General features: G+C 32.2%; 1 protein-coding gene across 1 annotated transcript; it reads right to left on the bottom strand.

The window, feature by feature from the left end:
* Positions 1-7,166: 7,166 nt before the first annotated feature.
* LOC107860972 (calmodulin-like protein 30) lies at positions 7,167-8,238 on the bottom strand. Its single transcript, XM_016706396.2, has one exon. The coding sequence runs from the start codon at positions 8,139-8,141 to the stop codon at positions 7,563-7,565; it is 579 nt and encodes a 192-aa protein (XP_016561882.2). The 5' UTR covers positions 8,142-8,238; the 3' UTR covers positions 7,167-7,562.
* Positions 8,239-23,988: the final 15,750 nt, after the last annotated feature.

The raw sequence follows: 23,988 nt of genomic DNA on the forward strand, positions 1-23,988 counted from the left end.
TATATATATATATATATATATATTATACACTACAATATATATACAATTTATAAAACCTATACACATGTATACATTAAATATACACATCTATAGAAGATATATACACAAATATACAAAACATATGCTACTTAATATAATAAATTATTAATAATACTTGGTAGTAAATTAATAATATATTAGAAGTAAGTTTTAAAATTAAACTAGAAATTCAATTTAAATCATTAAATGAAAATAATTATAAAGTAAGGACTAAGGAGTGAATGAATGTTGAATTTTATTGATTGCGAATTGCTAAATAATTCAAAATTTATAATTTACATGAATGAAAAATTTACAAATTATGCATCATTTTTTCTAACTCATTCATGTTAATATTAACGGGAATTCGCACAGGATAGTCAAAGTCAACGGGGGCAAAACCATGCATTGAACTTGATTCTGCTGAGTTCTCCTGTGAAGACATAATTTCTTCAAGTTTCAGCTCGTCGCTCGGTTCCGGTTCCATTCCTTGGTTTCTTATTTCCGCTCTGATCTAATCTTTAAGGCAAACTAGAACATTCATTACATTGTTTCCCAATGAGTGTCGGTTGTCTCCAAGCTGCTGTCGTCCCTGACTAAAGGCGCTCTCTGATGCAACGGTTGACATTGGAACATTCAAGATATCTCTTGCTAATCTTGAAAGCACATGATATTATGTTTCATTACTCCTCCACCAATCCAACGTATTGATCCGTCATCTGCGATCCTCTGGCGGCGATCGAAGATAATATTTCAGCTCTTCCCGATAACTTGAGGTGTAAGTTCTCTCATCAACACTGTTGCAACAAGATAAATCATAAGAGGAGTCAGGAAAACCACTATGTGTCGGCCTTTTAGAAGATGATGACTCCTCGGGAGGATGAGGAGCGACAGTTTGAGTGATATTTGTAGGTACGACTAAGTCAAAGTGATTATATAATTTTTTTATGTATTCTTTCGTATCACTCATAACCGTCCACAAATCAGGTTGTACTTGTTCAGATTCAGAATCATTATTAGTATTTATTTCTAAGTTAGCATAAATAATAGTACTAAAGTGGCACATAGTATTATATTTTATACATGGATTTAACATAGCACCAATCGAGTAAATAGGGGAAATCGAGAAAAAATAATTTTTAAATTTAGTAAACATGGCACCAACAACTTTTTTATAACCATCTTTATTTTTATATTCTTTAAGCAAACCTGAAATATCAGCTATATATCCCAAAATATTACAAATAGTAGGATAATACGCATCGAAAAATTCAACCGTAGCTACATAAATTTTTTCTAAAAACTTAACAAGATCATTAATTATAACCCAATTAGAATCATGTAGCATGTAATCAGTAGAATCAGTAGATGAACCGCAATACTGGTTAAAAGCTAGTGTAATAGAAACTCTATATTTATAACAACAACAACAACAACAACAACAAACTTAGTGTATTCCCACCTAGTGAGGTCTGGGGAGGGTAAGATGTACGCAGTCCATACCATTACTTCAGGAGAAGTAGAAAGGCTGTTTCCGATAGACTCCCGGCTCAAGACAAGGAGTAATAAACAAATACTTAATAAAGCATGGAACAAGATGTCAAGACATAAATACGCCACCCACAAGGAATAATAAACAAAGAATAGAAACCACACTCGTAATAAGGCACGCAACAAAGTGTCCTAACAAGAATAATACATCTATATTTATAACAAGTCTTTAAAAAATCATATGTAGAATTTCATCTAATATCAATTTCCTTAGGCATCAATATCGGTGCACGTCCATTTCTTGACATTTAATTTTAAATTCTCTAATTCTTTTTCTTCGATTATTTCCTTAAATAAAACCAACAACAACACGGATTTTTTCAATATAAAGCTCAAAAGACTCAAGACCATCTTTTACAATTAAATTATATATATGACATGCACACTTAATATGAAAAATTTCAGGCAACGGCGAAGATAACTTAGATTTTAATTTTTTTATAGCAGTCTTGTTGTTAAAAGCATTATCAAAAGCAATACATCAGATTTTATTTTCGATACCATAAAATCCGACAACTTTAACAATAGAATCAGCAATAAAATCTCCAGTATGTTTACGGTCTTCATCATATAAAAAAGCAAGAATACGTTTTTGTATCACAAAATTACTATTCATCCAGTGACAAGTAACGGTTAAATAATTATTTTTATTTACAGCACGACCAAGATCAGAAGTTAGGGACAATCTATATTGTGAATGAAGTCTAAAAATATCAGATGGACAAGTACTTCTAGGAACACCATTAAACATAGGATTATAAATAGCTTGAATATAATGAATAAAGGCACCAGAAGAAGGAAAACTAAAAGGCAAACAACCCACAACTACCATTTTAGCTATTTCTTCCCGGTCCCTCAATTTATTATACTTCTTCATTACCTGACCGGTTGCTGGGTCCATTCTAGTTTGCGTTGGCCCATCAACATCCCCACCACCTCGTGCAATTTCTAACTCTCTTTTGTGAGCATCATTTATTTATCTCATTAACGTACCCGTACCCCCTTGCTTGCCTCCGCTTTTATGCTTATATATTTGTTGACAAATATTGCATTGCACCTCAGTATCTGATATACGTTCAAAAAATTGCCATGCAATACTTGTTGTTTTACGAGCTCTTGGGGCATGGGGAGGACAGGAAGGAAGATTAACCGATTTAGATCTAATGTTAGCATATTCTACTGCGGGTGTCTCATCAATATTTTCATCTTCTTCGTCTAAATTAACCGCATCTACTTTATTTTCTTCTTTTATACCGTAATTTTTCTGAGTTTCTACATAATGCATATCGTGAACACCTACACCTATTTCTTCCTCAAAAGGTGTACCAAGCGATATCGGAGGCGAAGACACACAGGTATATCTACTTCTTGAAGTACCTCTACCACTAGTAATTCATTTTTTATTACCACTACTGCTTCCGGGATAAATATTTTTAACACCTTTAGTAGCGAGATTTCCTAATTTATCCATAGTATAAATTAAATTAAAAAAATTTAAAATACACAAATATAATAAAATTAAATATTCAACAATTAATACAATAAATAAAAATTAAACGTAAGAGATGGAATGACAATACCAAATTTTGAAAGTATCCGAAGGTTGCGAATTTCGAAACTTCCACTCGTACTTTGTAAACGCAAAATTAAAAAATTAAAGTGAGCACTTTAGAAAATTAAATATGTTGAATATTTGAGAATTGAGAATTGAGATTTGATAGAGAATGAGATTTGAGAGAGTGAAAAATTGTGTGAAAAATGATTTGAAGGTGTAGGGTATTTATAGATTTTTTTTGGGATTAAAAAATTATTTCGAAAGTAAATATTTTTTTTCATTAATGGGCCCAAACTAGCCGTTTGGACCCAAAAACGGCTATATAGCCGTTGGGCCAACGACTAGTTTGGCCCAAAATCCCAAATTTCAAAAAAAAAAATTAAAAAATTTAGGCTGGGCTGGGCCGATTAATCGACGAGCCTGAACTGGGCCAGGTTAATCGGGCCCAAATAAAAAATAAAACAGCCCGGGACCCGGTACCTAAAGTCCTTAGACTTACCGGACCGGATCAAACTAGACCGATTTCTTTAAGTGGGCCGATTCGAGCCGGGTCAGCCCGACCCACTTGACACCCTTAACCCAATATATAGGCCCGCATTGGACATTTATACAGATAGGCACTTTCAATGCTACTATTTAAGTTTTGTAGTCATTAAGAGAAGTTTGTGAAAATTAGATTAACAACCAACATTAGGTAGCGAAATCCTTAATAATCACTGAGATTTCAAAAAAGCAAAAAAAAATAAAAATGAGGAATTCTACCCAAGTTATGACAATTCGTTATTTCGACTACATATCCTAACGGATTTTCAATTGATGGGCGTTTTGCTTCGCCGTGAATACCCATTAAGATTTGTAGTTAAAATACGTTTTATACTCTTTAGCTGACACAAGTATATAAGTCATTTTATACTATTGAAACTCGTGTGCTTGGAGTCCATGATGATTAAATAAACAATAATTTTATCATAACTACAATTTTAGAGACGCGAAAGGTGAAGTCGATGGGGTAGCTTCTGTAATTTTGGATAACCAGCACTAAAAAGGCTGAATCTTAAGATTTTCGTTCCTTTAATAAGTTAACGGAAAAGGGCCAAAAATATCCTTGAACTAACTGAAATTGAGCAAAAATACCTCACCTTTAGTTTTTTGCTCAAAAATACCCTCCGTAAATTTTTGGCTAAAAAATACCTTTTTTCTAACGAAATGACACCAAACACGCCATATAAATTAAAAATGCTACATGGCCAATCTACATGGAAAATCACCTCATTTAATACCATTTAACCATAAGCCCATAACAGCCCCATAAAATAGTATATATATATGCAGCAAGGAAAATCTCATTTTGAAAGTGAAATTTGGGATCAATTGATTGGTTTCAATGAAATTCAAGATTGGTTGACCATGATAAATTTCCGTGGTGACTCTTCTGTTTCTACTGTTGGAAATGTTCATAGCGTTTAAGTTTCAAGTATTATAAAGCACCGTTCAGTGCACTAAACTCCTGCTATATATACGGAGAAGTCAACAATTTTTTTTTTTTTTAAGTTTCAATTATTCTAATTTGTAAAAAAGAAATTATAAATCAAAAGAAAAAAAACTGACAAAGCTTCAATGCTTATTGTTAATTATTCGAGATGTGATTGTTTCAAGTATGTATACAGAATCAATTGTGAATTCATTTTGTGTTTGTTCAGTTATTCGATGTGATTGTTTCAATTTTTTTTATTTTTTTTTTTAGCTTTTACATTTTCGACCAATTACAGCTTTGGTTGTTTGAAGCATCGTAAGTTAAATTCATTTTTTTAAAAAAATTTACACGCTGATGGTGACGTGGACTACCCATGTGGCATTTTCTGTCCATGGCGTGTTTGGTGTCATTCCGTTAGAGAGAAGGGTATTTTTGAGCCAAAAAATTTAATGAAGCAGTATTTTTGAGCCAAAAAACTAACGGAGGTATTTTTATTCTATTTGGGATAGTTCAAGGATATTTTTGACCCTTTTTCAATAAGTATATATTGTGATGATTTTAAAGATTAAATTTATGTATTTAGTACTGTTTTTAAGTGTTTCATCTATTATACAAATTCATTCTTTTTGGAAAACCAGATAACATTCTTTACTACTGCAAAATATACTCCTCGGTGATTGTATCTACTGTCCAAGACTTATTGCTCCTCAATTTGGTGATGTAGTTTCTATCTATGTAATTTTGTTTATATCAATGTTCGATCCTACTTGTAAATTATGTGTACTTCTTGTTACTTGTTAGGTAACTTTTATTTTCAGTGAATCGAGAGAAATACAGCTAGAAAAGAAAACCAGCAAACAAATCTCATTGAAATATTTCTTATTTTTAATCGATTCCTCTAAAAATGGATAAAAAAGATTTGAGACGATCAACTTTAACCATTACTTCTAATGGTTATGGCAATAATTGTCAGTTAATGAAGTATAATTTGCCACACTTTATTGATGTACAAAACGAAAATAAAGGACTTTTTGGTTAGAAACACTTATACCATTGATAAGTCCATTCGGCAGGAACTTTCATTAATTAGCAAGTGGATTTCCATACCGAATGCTTAGAGAAAAGGCAGGAAAAAACAACCCCCTTAAGTTCCCACTCGAGGATCTTAGCAGTTCACTTGATTGAATACTTGAACTCTTGTCGGCAAGGGATTAACTTTGATGGATTTTCATGTGCAAACGTTGTTGGGCATACTTAACTAGTTTCTCTACTTCTTTCTTGTTATCAATGAAACCAGTATGATCAGTATCAGCATCCTTCATGACTCCACGAGCCTTCCACGAGCTGAACCACATGTGTAGACTCTCAAGGGCTTCTGTTAGTTCTTCAGGGCTAATGCGCTTGTCATGATCCATATCGAATTGCTTAATCCACACCTTGAATTCCTGCACTGACATATCCCTATCCGGCTGCTGCACTGGAAGCTCGAAACAACTCATTATTGCCATCTCTTTCTTCACCTTTACTTAGCAAAGAGAACACTGCCTTTACTGGGGATGTGATGCCCTCCTGTTGAAACTTCCTTTGTATATTGGTTGGTTGTTAAATTTGCACAACTTTTTTCAAGTGCTAGGGAATCTATTTGATGGGCATCTTTTACTTTTAAATTTTTGTTCAAAATGAATTGATTCAATTCACTCTAATAATATGAATTATTCTCCATTAGTGGCTTTGAAGTGATGCTGATTCTAGCAACTTTATTCCAACTCAAATTGTGGAGAGAAAAGTGACAATAATATCTTTCTAGAAAACTTTTTTGAAATATGAACAATGACACAGATTCTTGAATAGACTTCCATTTTACCACAATTAGTGCAACTTGATCTAACTAGAATCAAGTCCTGCTTATTCATATCCTTCATTAGTGGCTATAGCTCAGCTCTATTTGCATTAGAAGGAAAACGTGAGACTCTAGCAATCACCGCACGCCAAACCTGGACATTTGTGTAGGGTAGCTCGTAGCAGTACAACACTTGGGGATCTGTCATTTGGTAACTAGAAAATATGGATGGGTATGACTCATGCCCCTCCATTTGTGATGTGATGAAATGAATTTTAGCAAAATTCAGCCGAAAAAGTTAGACCATGAAGTGAGAATTTCATAAAACCTTTTAAGGAGATAGTAAGTAATTTCACAAACCGCTGTGAGATTCTAAAAACAGCACCTAGTTACCTCTTTCATAAATAATTCCCTTCAAACAAGGGCTCAACGCATTGCCATGAATTGCCAATGTATTGGATCTTGATCACAAAAGGCAAAATCATAGAAACACAAACTGGGAGTAACCATGTACCTCCCTTACCATTGGCATGACATTCATAATCTATCTATGCTTGAATTTGGTATACCCTCTGCCAGATTGTTATGACTCCTGATCTGACACAATGTTTTTGGTTTCTCACAATCGCGCCTGATATACTGGCGGATGTGTTATCAATTTTCGCAAGTCAAACAGATCGCGATCAGTCTCAGAACAAAATCGAAATATTACATAAATTATTACTATATGTAGTGCTAGAATTGTAACTCTTTTATCTTTTTCCGGAGTCCATTTCAAAATTCAATTTAGCATAACAAACTCGAATACAGAAACAGGATACTTTTGCTTCAAAAAAAGCAATAGGAAAGAAGGTAAATCAATTTACACAACCGTCCCTTAGGAATCACGTTTACTGGTTGGTTCATCAGCATTCCCAGATGTGCAGATTGGTTGGGCCTTTTTCAATATAAATTGATTGATGTCGATTCTAAACATGTTCTGAAGAGGAAAGAAAACAGGTCGAGACTCTGTATATATAAGTTTTTGGAAGCTATTTTATGACATTACTACATTGTTTCTTGGATGGAATTACCCAACTACCAGTGAAAGGATTGTCCTCCCATGGGTTCGTATACTTGGACTCTCAGACGAGCTTCATGGTGCGCGTCATCATGGTCACAAATTCGTCCATGTCTATAAGTCCATCCCCATTAGCATCAACACCTCTGACCATTTTCTTGCAACTCTCCAAGCTACATTTTTCTCCCAGCATTTGTTGAACATGCAACAATTCCTCCGCGCTAATTTTGCCATCACCATCCAAATCAAACGCCATGAAAGCACTTTTAATGTCGGTCAAATTCACACCACCTTCAAGATTCTGCGCTCTCATGAACTCCTCAAAGCTAATGAATCCATCCCCATTAGTATCTGCAGCCTGAAATGCATCACCAACTTCATAAGATTTCCTATTTCCCCCCCCACTGCCCATCATCTTCATCGCCGATTTGTATTCTTCTTTCGTGATTTTTCCATCCTTGTTAGTGTCAAATTTGTCAAATACCTTTTTCATTTCCTCCAATTTTGGATGGAAATGAGCCAAGGACGTCGGGCTTGGCGTTTGCTTTAACTTCGACAGGTTAAATGATCGCCTAGATTTCGACAACGATGTTCTAAAATTATTGTAACGAAAATAAAGGAAACTTGTAGTACTATTCGACATGTTTTATGGTGAATTAATGTTGTAACTTTGATATTAAAACTTGTAAACTAACTGAATATATATAGCCCTTAAAATTAGGTGCATAGCATATGACTTTATTTGTGCAACATAAGGAGCTGGCGCGCTCAGAGATATCTTTGAACCAGAAAGCTTTTGATGTTCTTTAATTTATTCCCAGTTCACCATACAATATGACCAAAATCCTGCCCCCATTGGAAAAAAAAAAATCTGTGGCCACATTAATTGGAGCAAGAATTGTAAAGTGCAACTTTTAACTATACTCATGGAGCTTGAGCTTAACTCAACCTTAAAATGTAGCGCAAAGAGTGAGAATTATCCTAAGCCATATAAAGAGTCCAAGGAACTCATCCATCTCCGAGGTGGGATTCCATCACCCCGGCATGCCCTGATGCCCAAACATCCCAATTGGAGAGTGAACAATCTATCACGAGCCCAACCTGACTTTAATATCATGCTAAATGGATTTTGAACCCAATAGGTTAAGTCAAAAACAAGGTTCATAACATATATGATCTAATTATTAACTCAAGCGATTTAACTTACATATGATGATATTGCAAACAAGTTATATGCTAACAATAATAATTAACATGTTATAACAAGTTAGTTACCTTATTTTCCAAGTTCAATTTTTGTAATATTGACACTACATGTCCCTAAAATAAGGTAAATTACGTTATTACAAGTAGTTGTTTGTAGTGGGCTAACAACCAGAAAACTACGACAAACCTTTGCATTTCTTCTACTAGAAGACTTCAATTTTACTACTTCTAAGACGAACCTAAAGGGATTCGAGAATAAAAAATAACACCACTCCTTTTCCTGGATGCCCTTCTCCATTAAACTTCCAAAATATCTTTCTTATAGTTGGAACGAAAAAACACATCTTCTTATTAGCCGGCCAAAAAGCTCCTTATCTGTCTAATTGAGGGATAGGCAAAAGATACTAATGTAAAAAGAAAAATTGCTTTTACTAATTTGACCAATATTTGTGTTTTTTTTTTTTTTTTTTCTACGGGGAATGGAGAGACATGAGATTTATTAAGTGTATTCCTCCCCTTAGATGCCCTATGATAATTCAAATTTTACAGTAATATTCAATTATATCTTGTTTAAGAGTGTTTGGTAAGAAGGAAAATATTTTTGTAAAAATAAGTGAATTTTCATATGGAATAATTTCAAATATATACAATAAGGTAATTAGTTTACAACAAATATAGTTATATTTTTGTTTATACTAGTTTAGTCGCACATGCCTCACACGTGTAACTTTTGATTATTTAAAATTAGACGATTTTGTCTTTTACGAAAGTTTTTAATGAAATGCAAAAAGTTCAAAACATATGTTTTATTGTAAGCACGAGTATATATTTACCACCAGAAGTTTCAAGTGGTTAATGGATCGTCACTTTTGTGTTTGTCATGCAGTATCTCTTCTCTTTGCTGCTAGAGGTTAAGAGAGACGCATCGATTTGAACCATATTTGTAGTACAACTAATTTTTTCTATATTTAAAATCTTTTTTTATTTTTAAAGTTAAATCTTTAGAAAAACTTTGATTACCTACTTAAATTTTTTACAAATTTGGTATTTCTTATATTTTTCTTATTCTAATACTTTTATATTTATTTCTAAGTTTTTCAAATCTTCTTAAAATCAACTTTAGTTGATTTAGAATTCTTAAACTAATGAAAATGGTATTAATTATCACTAATTCTGATGAATTCTAATAACGAAAAATTCACTACAATTATTTAATTAATCTTCAAACTCTTAAATATTAGAAAAATAGTGAAAAGACGATTTTGTTTAAAGTAGATGCTTTTAGTGAAGGGAAAAATGTCAAATAATATTTTTACGGCCCTTCACACTTTTAATATATTATAGATATTTATATATTATAGATTATAGATATAGATAAATATAAATATAAATACGTATCAAATTACCATGGTGGGTTCGTGGCAGCTTATATACTACTGTCATTCTTTTGCCATAAAAGTTAATTATCGAAAAAAATATATATGCTAGTATCATTTTATTATGTAATTTTCAAGTAAATTTGATAAATCAATTAATGTGAAATGTAAAACATTATAACAACAAATGCACACATATGCAACGTACACATAGAGTCCGTATAAAACAATAAATTATGAGTCCTTTTTCCACATATAATTTACCTCCACTATTGATAATATTTTCTTTTTTTACTATACATTTTAGGACTTTAAAATTGCAAATAAGTTAGTTTTAAATTATTAATTGCATATGATTCATTAAAAATAAAAATCACAAAATATTTGTCAATTAACATTTATCGATCAAGAATACATGATAATTATTAACTTCTCAATTAACAGTTGTCTATCAAGAATAGCTGATAATTTGTTTATCGTAAACTTAAAAAATATACTAAAATTTTAAAAAACTAATCTCAAATCATAAACAAATTTATCGTCTTAATCATAGATACTATCAAGATTTTATTGAATAAGAAAATTCTATACATAAATTGGTTTTTCTCCTATGTACATTTTGAAACCTACAAAAGTAAAGACAAAAGGAACAAGTAAGTGAACTGAAAATCTAATAAAGAAAGACAAAGAAGACGATGACAATGAACACAATAATATGACTCAAATAAAAATCAAAATAAGAAGAAAACTAAAAATAGAATAAGTTAAGTTTATGTATCTTGTAAAATTTGATTGAAAGTATTACTTAAATAAAGTTATAAAAGTTCTTTTTATATAAGGTGAAATTTTAATTGATTTAGAAGTATTAAATATTATAATTTCTTATCTAGATGAAATAAGGACTTTAATTAATTTCAAAAATCTAAATAATGTATAATTAACTTATTTTTCTTAAGAAATTCCCAACCTAAATAATGTATAATATTAACTTATTTAAAAACAATAATCCCAAACCAAACTTGGTATTTTACAAAAATCCAAAAAAAGAAGACCTAAAAAGTAGTTTTATAAAATAAGTAAATCAAGTCCTAGTTCTATACAAAGCAAAAACAATTACGTAATATACTAATATTTGGGCAACTTTATGAAAATCAAATTTTAGTTGGTTTTAAACTATTATTTTTCTAATGGTCTATTTTTAATATATTGTAGAAGTAGATGTAGATGTTGATGTAGATGTAAATATAAATGTAGATTTATAAATTTTTTAAATCTTCTTAAAATCAAATTTAGTTGATTTTAAAATAAATAAATCAATTCCTAATTCTATACCAAGGAAAAACAATTATGTACTATACTAATAGTTGGGCAACTTTGTAAAATTCAAATTTTAGTTGGTTTTAAACTATTACTTTTCTAATGGTCTTCACATTTTAAGTATATTGTAGATGTAGATTTTGATGTAGATGTAAATGTAGATATAGATTTATAGATTTTTTAAATCTTCTTAAAATCAAATTTAGTTGATTTAGAATTCTTAAACTAATGAAAAAAGTATTATTTGTCATCAATTCTGATGACTTCTAATAAGGAAAAGTTCTATCATAAATAAATTTAATTAATTTTCAACTCTTAAATATTAGAAAAAAATAGTGAAAAGACATTTTGTCTAAAACAACGACTTTTAATGAAGGATAAAAAGTTCAAACTACATTAATGAAGGGAAAAAAATTCAAAAGATATTTCTAAGGTCATTCACACTTTTAATATATTATAGATAAAGAATAGCCCAAAAGGAAAAATACAACATCAATACGGAAGGAAGAATGAAGAATTTTTAAAGAGAAAATTTCAGAAATAGCAACTATAGAGCCTTAATTGTAACTTTTATAGCAATAGTTTCAAAATTATAAAAAAATAGCAATATGTATTTTGTATTTCAGTAAACTGTTGCTATTTAAATACATATACAATCAGAGATTTCCTTCCTAATTTAATGCTAATCTGTTTGTGTTAAATAAGGGAAAAAACTGTTTCTTAATTTATGACACAGTTAATTTACAGATTTCTTTACCTTATAAAACTCTTTTTTACAACAACCGTTAAATTACAACTACTAATTAAAATTCAAAAAATATTTTCTATAATCAGTAACTCAAATCAAATTCAAAATACAGATTCAAATTCAAAAACATTTTTCTTCATGTTATTTGTTTTGCTGATCATCTAAATAGAAGAAAAGATTGAAAATACGATGGTCCAATTACAGGTATCGATAAACAAACTTGATTCTATTTGTGATTTTCATAAAATAAAATTATGAAAATTACTGAAAAACTTGTAATAAAATTGCGTAATAGTCGCGAAATTAAAAAATCTGAGATCGTATATGAATTTTATCAATTTTTTTTTAAAAATAATTTTATTGAAATTATTTTTTCAAAATTCAAAGTTATCTGTGTCGTTATGTAATGTGAAAATTGAGATACAATTGTTATACGTTAAATTTAAATTTTAGTCGATGATAACTAGTATTCAAATAAAAGATTTTTTTTCGTTGGAATTTGTTTTGTATTTTTGTATATACAAATTATTTGTTGTATATAGTACGTATTTGATATTTAATTTTTATTTTACTGATTTTTTGTGTTCTGGAGATTGAGAATGGGAAACAATCTCTGTTCTTGTTAAACACTCTTGTAGATGGACATATGAACAACAATATGAAGATTACATATGTTTTCAGTTATATGTATTTATAATATACATATGCAGTACGTTTATGTGTTCACTGAAAGTATCATATGTTTCCAGCTGTATGTATTTATAATATACATATGCAGTATTTTATGTGTAAAAATCATGTATTCTTATATGTATTTTTTAATATGCAGGACACATATTTTCTTTGACATGTAGTGTACTTGATTCTGAAAATGATGCATCTTGGACTTGGTTCTTTGAGAATTTAAAGGAAGCATATGGTGAAAGATAACATATGTGTGTAGTTTCTGATCGTAATGCAAGCATCATAAAAGTTGTTGGAGGTGTGTACAATGATACACCATATTATGCATGTATGTGGCGTCTATGGGGAAATGTACAATAATATTGTTGTAGTTTAAATGTTGATATGTTCATGATGTAGCATTATCCAGACAAATATATATTCAAACATATATATATATATATATATATATAAATATCCATAACAAAAAATATATATTCAGACTTGTAAAAAACAAATGCAATATTCATATATACATATGCATTATGATAAATACACATGCGTTAATAATATATGCATATGCATTATGCATAAATACATATGCATAACTGAAAAAAAACACATGCATTACTCAAAATACATATGCGTAAAATGGAATATACAAATGCATATATGAAAAATACATATAGTAACTAGAATATACATATTAATTACTCAAAAATATATTTAAAACTGGAAACCACATATTCATATCGACATATGCATAACAGTAACATAAATGAACTGCGAAAAATTCTATTTTATAGTTTAAACATCAAAAATCTAAATATCACATCAAATAAACATTAAAATATCGACTTTCAAAATTAAAGTAACATATGAAACCTAAGAAATATTCAACTAAATGTTAGTCCACCTAAAGTTTACTGTTGTCAAATACAATAAATTCAAAATAAACATCAAATATCATGCACTTCATGATCATCAGTTATCCCAATTTCCATAGGAAGCCTCATTGGTGCTTCATCATCACTTTGTGTCTTTTCTTCTTCTTTCCTCGAACCATAATGCCACAAGATTGAAGCATATCTCGTGCGAAGAAGATCTAAATCAAAGTCAACATTCGGAACACATTCACCAAAAGTAAGGCACCGAGCATATGTCATTATATATAAACCACAATCCCTGCAAATACAAATATGTATCTGTACTGTAACAAATACATCTTATATAATCCCTAAAATACAAATACATATCTTAAATTTAACAGATACATATCTTCACATTATAAAGACAAAAATACATATATGAACATATTGTCCATAAAATATAATATTACAAATAAAAAAAATACATATCTATACTGTAACAAATACAAATCTTACAATACCAAATACAAATACATATCTACACTGTAATAAATACAAATCTTATCAGTGCCAAATATAAATACAAATCTTATCATTACCAAATACAAATACATATCTATACTGTAAAAATTACATTTTATAGAAAACTCCCTCGAATATATTGATTCGCCGCTATCACATCATCGAAAAACCCATAAAAATGATGGCCAACCCCATCCCTCATCGGATCTGCAAAACCAGCAAATCACCGACTAAAATTCACCCCCTGTGATCTGTTCCGGCTAATACTCGCTGGTAAAACACCATTACTGTCGCTGCCGGTCACCGTCACGGTAAAATCCTCCGGATAGACCCTCCTTCCGTCGAAAATCCACAATGAAACGCTGAAATTGGTGAGGTCAATCAAAACCACCAGCCCACCCATCGCCGAAAACGGCATTCCTTGGATGGAAAAACACCAAAAAATCACAAAACACTAAAACAAAAAAAAAACCAAAAAAGAAAGCATTACGAAAAAATAAAAACATATAAATTATATGAAAAGATGAGATCCAAATACTATGGAGCACAATGTTTATTAATAGATTGAGAGATAAAAGTGAAAATTAAAAAAAAAATAGAAGATGCGGTTAATTGGAGAGAGAGAAGTGAATATTGCGTGAAAAAAAGAAAAGGGTAAACTGATGGGAGAAACACACGCTCCTCTCTAAAAAGTGAGTAAAATATTATTACTTTTGCTATAAGTTGAAATTTTAAAAAAGTGTTGATATTTACTGTAATTATAATATTAGGGATGCTAGTTTCTATAATTTTTTCATTTTTAAACATTGTTGTGGACCTCTTCAACACAACTTCACTCAGATGAATAAATTCAAGATAAAAACTTTCAATAGCTTAAAATGGAGGTGGACATCATTATTTATGAAAAAAAAACATGGCCATAAAGGGCAAAAGGACAAATATATCCATACTTGTAGGGGCATGAAAACACATTAGCATTTCGTGTAACTGTCTCATCTGATTTGGCTATATTCATCTTCCCACCACGTCACAAATAAATAGTTGATCACCTGCCACATGTCATCAAAAAATATCAGTGTAATAATAAGTGATAATTTCAAGTACAAAATGGGACGTTGTATATATAATATATATGCAATGTATCAACACTACATAAATAGTTATATAATGTATCGTTATTGTATAAATAGTGTATATATGATATATAACTATGTACGTGAGATGTATATTCATCCATATAAATAGTTATCTAATGTACCGATATTGTATAAATAGTGTAAAATCATGCATAGCTATGTATAGGAGATGTATTTTAACGATCATTTATATCGTTATGTCAAACCTTTCATTGAAAATTTAATGTTAAATTCTACCTGAATTTGAAGTTATAAATTTCAGGCTAGGCAAGTTTCGCGCGAAATCAGAGCGAGGTATGACCTAAAAAAATTCAAAAATTATTTGGAAAATTTTGTTGGTGTTTGATTTGATTTCTAATTAGCTAAGGTGATAGGAAACCCATAGAAATTTATGGAATCGAATTTGGATAAGTAGAACTCTCGAAATTGATCTTAGCGTAAATGACATTGTTTGAAATTTCTCGGATTTAAAGTCTGTTGCAAAAATTGGAATTTTTGGGAGAAATTGGATATTTTGTCTCATCAACGTTGCTATAGCAATATGTCACTAAAGTGGAGAAATTTTCGCATAGCGACAGTTAGACCTGGTCAATGACTGCTATAGCGGCGAAAGTTGCCGATTTAATTAATTATTCCCACAAAATAGTTTATTTTTCTAAAATTTATCTTGGAAAAATGAGGAGCTATTTTTGTCAATTCCCACTAGATTTCCATCAGTTGACTTTGTTAAGGTAAAGATTTCTTCCCCGTTAACTAGTAATTGATAATTAAGCCATAGAATTGCTAACTTATGAAGTTTGGAGAGGGTTTTAGGGATGATTTCAGTTGTTTTCTGGTGCAAAGGAGAGAATTAAGTAATAATTTAATAGGTTTTAATTATTAACGATTAATTCACCCTTGCATTTCATTAGTTCACTAGTTTATTCCTAAAATTGATAGTTTTAGGTGAATTACGGTAGGACAACCCTAGAACAAGAAGGAAATAATCATGAACTTGATCTTAGGGGTAATTTATAATTTCCAGCATGATATGTCATTTCATTAATTATGAGCTTATATGCATGTTCTAGACTAAGAGCAAATAAAAATTACACGGAAGGGCAAAACTTTGACTTAGAGAAGTTGTACATTCTTTGTTCGAGGTAAGTGATAAATTGTAGTGTAAATCCGATTTTTTCTATAGGTTCATGTTAAATATTATGTAGTATGACTTGTTAGTGCATGATGTTTGGTTTGATCAATGCTAATGATTTATGTTGTTGTTTGATTTTGACATACCTCATTACAAAACGTGGAATCTTTTGGTATTTAGAACATTCTCATATATTATTAGCGTAACAACATGACAGACATTTGTTTCTAAGACATAGTACATGGATGAAAATTGTCCCTAGTAGGTCATGGCTAGAGGGTGGATATTTTACCCATAGCGTGTATCTATGAGGGTTAGGTGAGTTTGACGGTTCCATGAGCGAATCAAAAAATATATTTTACACTTGATAATTATTTACATGTCTTAGCTGAATGTGGCTTGGTGATATTTTGTTGACTTGTTGATTTAACCTTAAACTACTTATTTGTTGTTTGTTATGCTAAGTGTATAGTAGTTTGAGCATGGATTACCTTATTTCACTATAAGTTGACTATGTTCATATTCTCATCTTGGGTTGGGCCAAATGCTCCTACCAGTACACTGTTGTTTTCTTATGTGCTGATACTACACCTATTCTTACTTTTGTGAGTGCAACACATATTTTCGCGGCTTTTACGAGACCTCACTTGTGATTTCAGTGACTGATTTCAGATTTTAGGGTGAGCGGCATATTCAGCCTACCATGAAATCTTTCTTTTCTAAGATAGTTCTTATTTCTGGATTTATACTTTTCTTTTAGATTTGGAATTCATTCCCTTTTTGACAATCTTTAATAGTTTTTAATGGATGACTTTGGTTCTTAGAGATGGCTATGGTTAAGTACGCTATTCCGTATTTAGCTGTACTTATGTTTTGGGATGGTTTTGAATTTATTTATTGTTGGATTAGTTCTTTAACTCTTCTAAGTGTTGATTATGCGTTGGTATTTTAGGGGTAGATGGTTCTCCCCCAGGTGAGTAGTATGGGTGCCAAGACAGGTTTGGGTCATGATAAAGTTGGTATTAGAGCCTAAGTTTATCGATCTTGTTGTACCAAAATGAGTCCAGTAGAGTCTCGTAGAACGGTACATAGATATTTGTACTTTTCTTAGGGAGGCTATAGGGCCTTAGAAATCTGTCATTTTTGTTTCTTTCGTGCTATAACTTGATTTCAATTGATATCTGGCGATCCAAATTAATATCTAATTTTCTTCATTTTTTTATCCGTAGATGCTGATTGCTAGATCAAATGAAACCCGACCAACATCCTAATCACTAATCGCTTCAGCTGCGAACCATAAGGGAAAGAAAACGAGTGAAAGGGAGAGGTAGGGGAAAGAGAGGATTAGCCACACCCGCCAGGGGTGAAGCTCAAGTAGCAATTAATTAGACTTTTTAAAGGTCAGTGTTACCTCCATCACTTTAGTATCATCTGGAGGAGATGTAAGCAATCGAGGAATAGGGCATGAGGCCCGAGGTAGAGGCACCAGCTAGGGTTGCAGCACTACCCCTTATGTTTGTTGAGGTTGTTCAGTAGGTGTTAGTTTTCTGAGTGGATTGGCGAGGACTAAAGCCACACCTGTGGTACCCTTTTTCAGGCTTCGATTGTTGAACCTACTATTGCTATGGCTCCTAGAATAGATGAAGCTTCAGGGATTGATGTTTTTTATTGTTTAGTTTTAAATTCAACGATGACTGGTGCAAAACATCAGCTACTGAATTTATTTTGAAGATAAAAGCTCTAATATTCTAGGGTACTAAGTTTGAGGATGATTTTGAGTTTATCTGTTATGAGGTTGCATAAGATGGGTATTGTGAAGCTAAGTAGAGTTAAGTTTATGACTTTTCTATTAGAGAAAGATGCTAGCAATGATGGATGGCGTATATTAAATGTTTATCACCGATTTTACCTCCATTGACTTGGGAGTAGTTTCATGCCTTATTCCTAGAGAATTATGTATCATGGGCCCACTGGGGCCTTAAGAAGGATTAGTTTTTTTCATTGGAGTAAGGTGATATGTTTGTTGCAGCTTATGAGTCTATGTTTCATGCCTTGTTCGCTATACTACTCATCTTTTGACTACTGAAAAGGAGAGGATTCACCTGTACATTAAGGATTTGAATTATGATCTTCAGGTTTTGTCTGTGCATATGAGTTCTGTTGCAAAGGGGTTCACTAAAGTTTCAGACTATGTGAAGAAGGTAGAGAAGGTAACACAAATCGGTCAAGCTAAGATGTTAGTAGCTGGTTAGGCTAAGATGTTAGCCAAAATATCCCGTAGTGTTAGGAATTTCACTTGGCCTTACTCTGAGAGCCACGATCAATAGGAATATTTGGCCCATCCTATTTAGTTCGCCTTGCTAACTTCTATTGTATTTCTAACTAAGGTTTCTCAGCAACACGATTAGGGTCCAAGGGGCTTCTTACTCTTTTACTAGTCGGCCTTCTCTTGAGAAAGGATGTTACTATTGTGGTGGTATTGGTTACTTTAATAGGAAATGTCCTATGAGACAAGCAAATGACCAGGAACAACAGTAGACTTGGGCTATAGTTCCAGTGTTAAAAAGGGAGGAAGTAATGGCAAGGATAATCCACATGATGGATAGAGAAATTAGACAAGTGGACAGAGTGGTTTATAAAATAGCGACATAGTAGGAGGAGCGCAACTCGAGAAAAACTTAGTTCAAATTGATGATCGGGCACACTGTTATGCATTTTTAGAAAAGATTAATGCTGGGGCTTTTGATGCGGTGTTCACAGGTATTATCTTTGTTTATGATCAGATAAATTTTGTTTTATTTAATTCGGGGTCTACTTATTCTTATGTATCTGTCTAGTTTGCGGTAGGTTTAGATATGGTTTATGTTGTACTCGATTACCTCATTTATGTGTCTACTACAGTTGATGTGTCTTTGGTAGTAACCCATGTTTACTATTTCTATTCTGTATTATTTGTGGGTTTTCAGACTAGGGTAAACTTGATTATTCTGTACATGATGGTTTGATATAATTCTGGATATGACTTGATTATCTCCCTATCATACTATTTTAAACCATAATGGTAAGACAATGACTCTATGCCTGGAACTGGTAAACTAGAATGGAAGGGAGAGTACAAAGCCAAATAGATGAAAATTATATCTTTTATCCGGGCCAAAAAGTTAGTAAAGAAGGGGTATTCAGTGTTTTTAGTTTTTCTTTGGGATGTCAATGGGGGATCCCTTCTATAGAGTAAGTTTTGGTAGTTTTCAAATTCTAAGTTATGTTTCCTTCAGATCTATCGGGGATGCCTCTAAATAGAGATACAGATTTTTGTATTGACTTAGAGCCAAGCATCCACCCTATATCAATCCTTCCTTATAGAATGACTCCAGAAAAGTTGAGGGAACTTAAAACTCAATTGAAGGAACTGCTTGACATGGGTTTTATTTGTCCAAGTGCTTCACCTTGGGGTGCTCCAGTCCTATTTGTTAAGAAAAAGGATGGTAGTTTGAGGATGTGCATTGATTATAGATAGCTGAATAAGGTTATTATAAAAAATAAATATCACTTGCCTCACATAGATGATATATTTGACCAGTTAAATGGTGCATTAGTATTCTTAAATATTAATTTGCGGTTGGTTTATCATCAATTTAAAAAATTTAAGGATATACCAAAGATGACTTTTAAAACTTGATACGATCATTATGAGTTTCTGGTGATCTCTTTTGGGCTAACTAATGCACCTGTAGTCTTTATGAGCCTGATGAATGGTATCTTTAAATCATTCACGTATTATTCTCTTATTGTGTTTATTGATGATATTCAAGTCTACTTCAAAAGTAAGGAGCATGTAGGTCACCTTCGTATAGTTTTAGGGAATCTAAGGGAGAAATAACTATTTACGAAGTTTTCAAAGTGTGAATTTTGCTTGTCGTCAATTGCCTTATTGGGCCTAGTATTTTCCAAAAAAGGAGTGATAGTGGACCCCCAGAAGATTGAGGCAACTAAAAATTGGACTCGGCCTAGTTCAGTGATTAAGGTAAGGAGCTTTATGGGTCTTGCTAATTGTTGCCATAGGTTTGTCAGAACTTTGCATCTATTGCAACACACTTGACAAGGTTGACTCAGAAGAAAGTGTTATTTGTTTGGTCGGATCAATGTGAGGAGAGCTTTCAATAGCTTTAGACACTCTTGACTACAACGCCTATCCTTTTACTACTGATTGAAGGTAAGGAATTTATAGTATTTTTTTATGCTTTACTTTTGATCTTGGATGGTGTATTGATACATGATAGAAATGTCACTGTTTATGCTTCAAGTTAGTTGAAGCCTCATGAAGGGAACTACATGATACATAACTTAGAGTTGGCATCGGTGGTATTTACATTAAAGAGTTGGAGACACTATCTTTATGGTGTCAAATATGTGGTCTTCATAGACTATCATAGCCTGCAACATGTATTTACTTAAAGGGATTTGAATCTATGGCAGCGGAGATGGATGGAATTATTGAAGTATTATGATGTAACTATTCTGTATCATTCGGGTAATGCCAATATTGTGGGAGATGCATTAAGCCAAAAAGGTTGTAAGTATGGGTAGTTTTTCATTCTCGAGGGTGTCTAGGCAACCTTTAACTAGAGAGTTTCAAACTCTTGCATCTCTGAGAATGCAATTTGAGGTCTTAGACAGAGGTGGCATATTGGCTAGTGTGCAGGTAAATTCAATATTTATAGAGCTATCTACGGTTAAACAATCTAAGAATAAGAAACTGAATGTTCTCTGAAATAAAGTTTTGTGTGAAGAGGCGGCACACGCCACTCTCAACGCTGGTGGGGCATTTTGGTTTAAGGAAAGAACATGTGTTCCTTGGGTTTGTGATTTGATTTATGATGTACTTTCGAAGGCCCATGGTTTTCATTATTCTATTCATTGACCATGATGTACCATGATTTAAGGCAACTTTATTGGTGGCCCAAGATAAAAGGAACATAGGGAATTGTGTGCCCATGTGTCAAAATTGTTAGCAGGTGAAGTATAAATACCAAAGGCATTTGGGGTTATTTCAGAGGATGTCTATACCTATATGGAAATGGTAGCATATTATTATGAATTTTGTAGTGGGTATTCTTAAGACCTTGGAAAATATGACTCCATTTGGATGATAATGTATCGATTGAAGAAATCAACTTACTTTTTACCGATTTGAGTTGACTACAACCCTCAATAGTTAGCTAAAATCTATGTTAACTAGGTTATGAAACTTTATGAAGTGCCACTTCTCATTATTTCTGATAGAGAAGGAATTGTGCACCAAGCTTACATTTAGCACGACTTTTAACCCTCAAACTGATTGGTAATCAGAGAGGGCAATTCGGGTTCTAGAGGATATGTTGAGGATTTGCGTGATTGATTTTTATGGTCATTGGGACAAATTTATTCTATTGTGTGAGTTTTCATACAATAATAGTTATCACTCTAACATTGATATGGCACTATCTAAGGCACTTTATGAAAGAAAGTGTAGGTCACCTATTGGGTGGTTTGATGCTAATGATGTTAAATATTTGGGCACTTGTTTGGTAAAGGAGGTTTAAGAGAAAGTAAGTTTCATTAAAACTATGTTGTTGGTTGCTCAAAGTAGGCAGAAAGAGCATGCAGACCGTCAGGTAAGAGATATAGACTTTAAGGTTGGGGATCAAGTTTTGTGTAAGGTTTCTCCCATGAATGAAATCATGAGGTTCGAAAATAAGGTTAAGTTCAAAACTCGATATATTAGTCCCTTCGAGGTTTTTGAAGAGATGGGTTCAGTTGGTACAGTTTAGCTCTACTGTTGGGATTGTCGGGAGTCCATCGGTATTTTATGTCTCTATACTCAAGAGGTACCATAGGAATGAGGACTACATCATAAAGTGGGACTCAGTTCTTTTAGATAAAGACTTGGCTTACGAGGAGGAACCAGTAGCGATTTGAGATTGGGATGTTCAAAAATTGTGGATGAAGTAAATTTGTTTGGTTAAGGTTTGATGAAAGCATCTTTCAATTAAGGAAGCCACTTGATAAATCGTTAAGAGATGCAGGATAAGTACCCTAAATTATTTGAGGATACATGTACTCTTTTTTCTTCTTTTTTTAGCCTATTTTTTGTTTGATCATTCGAGGACAAATGATACGTAAATCTATATCTGTTGTAATGACCATTTCTATCATTATGTATAAACTTCCCATGTTAAAATTCTATTAGGATTTAAAGTTATAAGTTTCATGCTACGCTAGTTTCGAGCGAAATCGAAGTGAGCCATGATCTAGAAAAATTCAAGAATGATTTTGACAAGTTTTGTGGTGTTTGTTTGATTTATAATTAGTTAAGATGACAAAGAATCTGTAGAAATTTCTATAATTGAATTTGGATAAGTAGAACTACCAAAATTAATTTTAGTGTAAAGGGAATTATTTGGAATGTCTCAGATTTAAGGTGTGTCGTAAAAATTGAGATTTTGAGCGAAACTGGACATTCTTTCCCATCGATACTGCTATGGAAGCATGGACATTGCTATTGCATTGTATCATTATAATGGAGAAAATTTTGGTATAGTGACGATCAAACTTGGTCAACGCGCGCTATAGCGGCAAAAATTAAAAACTTAGTAATTAATTAGTAATGAGATAATACCCAATTACCCCCTGAACTATACCCAAAAAGGTTATGACACACCTCAACTTAAAAGGGGTCCTATTACCCCCCTAAACTTTTTGACACCCTTGGTGCCTACGTGGCACATACATGGCACAACATACTGAAGTGTCCACATAGGCACACGTGTTTTCCACTTATGTGCCACATAGGCACTAAGGATGTAAAAATTATACTTTTAATTAGTTTAGAGGGGTAATAGGACCTCCTTTAAGTTGAGGTAGGTCATAGCCTTTTTTGGATATAGTTCAGGGGGTAATTGGGTATTTTCTCATTGGTAATTGATAATTAAGCCTTACAATTGCTAATTTATGAAGTTTGGAAAGAGTTTTAGGGTTAGTTTTAGTTATTTTGGTGGAAGGGAGAGAACTATGTAACAAGTTAATGAGTTTTTATTGTTAATTATTAATTTACTCTTGCATTTTGTTAAATCACTAATTTATCCGTGAAATTGGCAGTCTTAGATAAATTACCGTAGGACAACCCTATAACGGGTAGAAAATGATCATGAACTTGACCTTAGGGGTCAGTGTGAGTATAATTTACAACATGACAAGTCATTTAATTAATTGTGTGTTTATATGCATATTCTCAACCAAGAGTAAGAAAAAATTTCATGGAAGGACAAAGTTCTAGCTTAGAGGAGTTGTGCAAGCTTGGTTTGAGGTAGGTGACGATATTGTAGTGTAAATTGAATTTGCATTCTATGCGCACGTTAGCAATTAGTTAGTGTGTTTTGTTAGTGCATGTTATTCGGTGTGATCAATGCATATAATTTTATTTTGTTGTATAATTTTGACCTACCTCATTGTTAAATGTGAAATATTTTGATATTTCGAACA

Source organism: Capsicum annuum, chromosome 2, assembly GCF_002878395.1.
Source record: "Capsicum annuum cultivar UCD-10X-F1 chromosome 2, UCD10Xv1.1, whole genome shotgun sequence".
NCBI classification, from domain to species: Eukaryota; Viridiplantae; Streptophyta; class Magnoliopsida; order Solanales; family Solanaceae; genus Capsicum; species Capsicum annuum.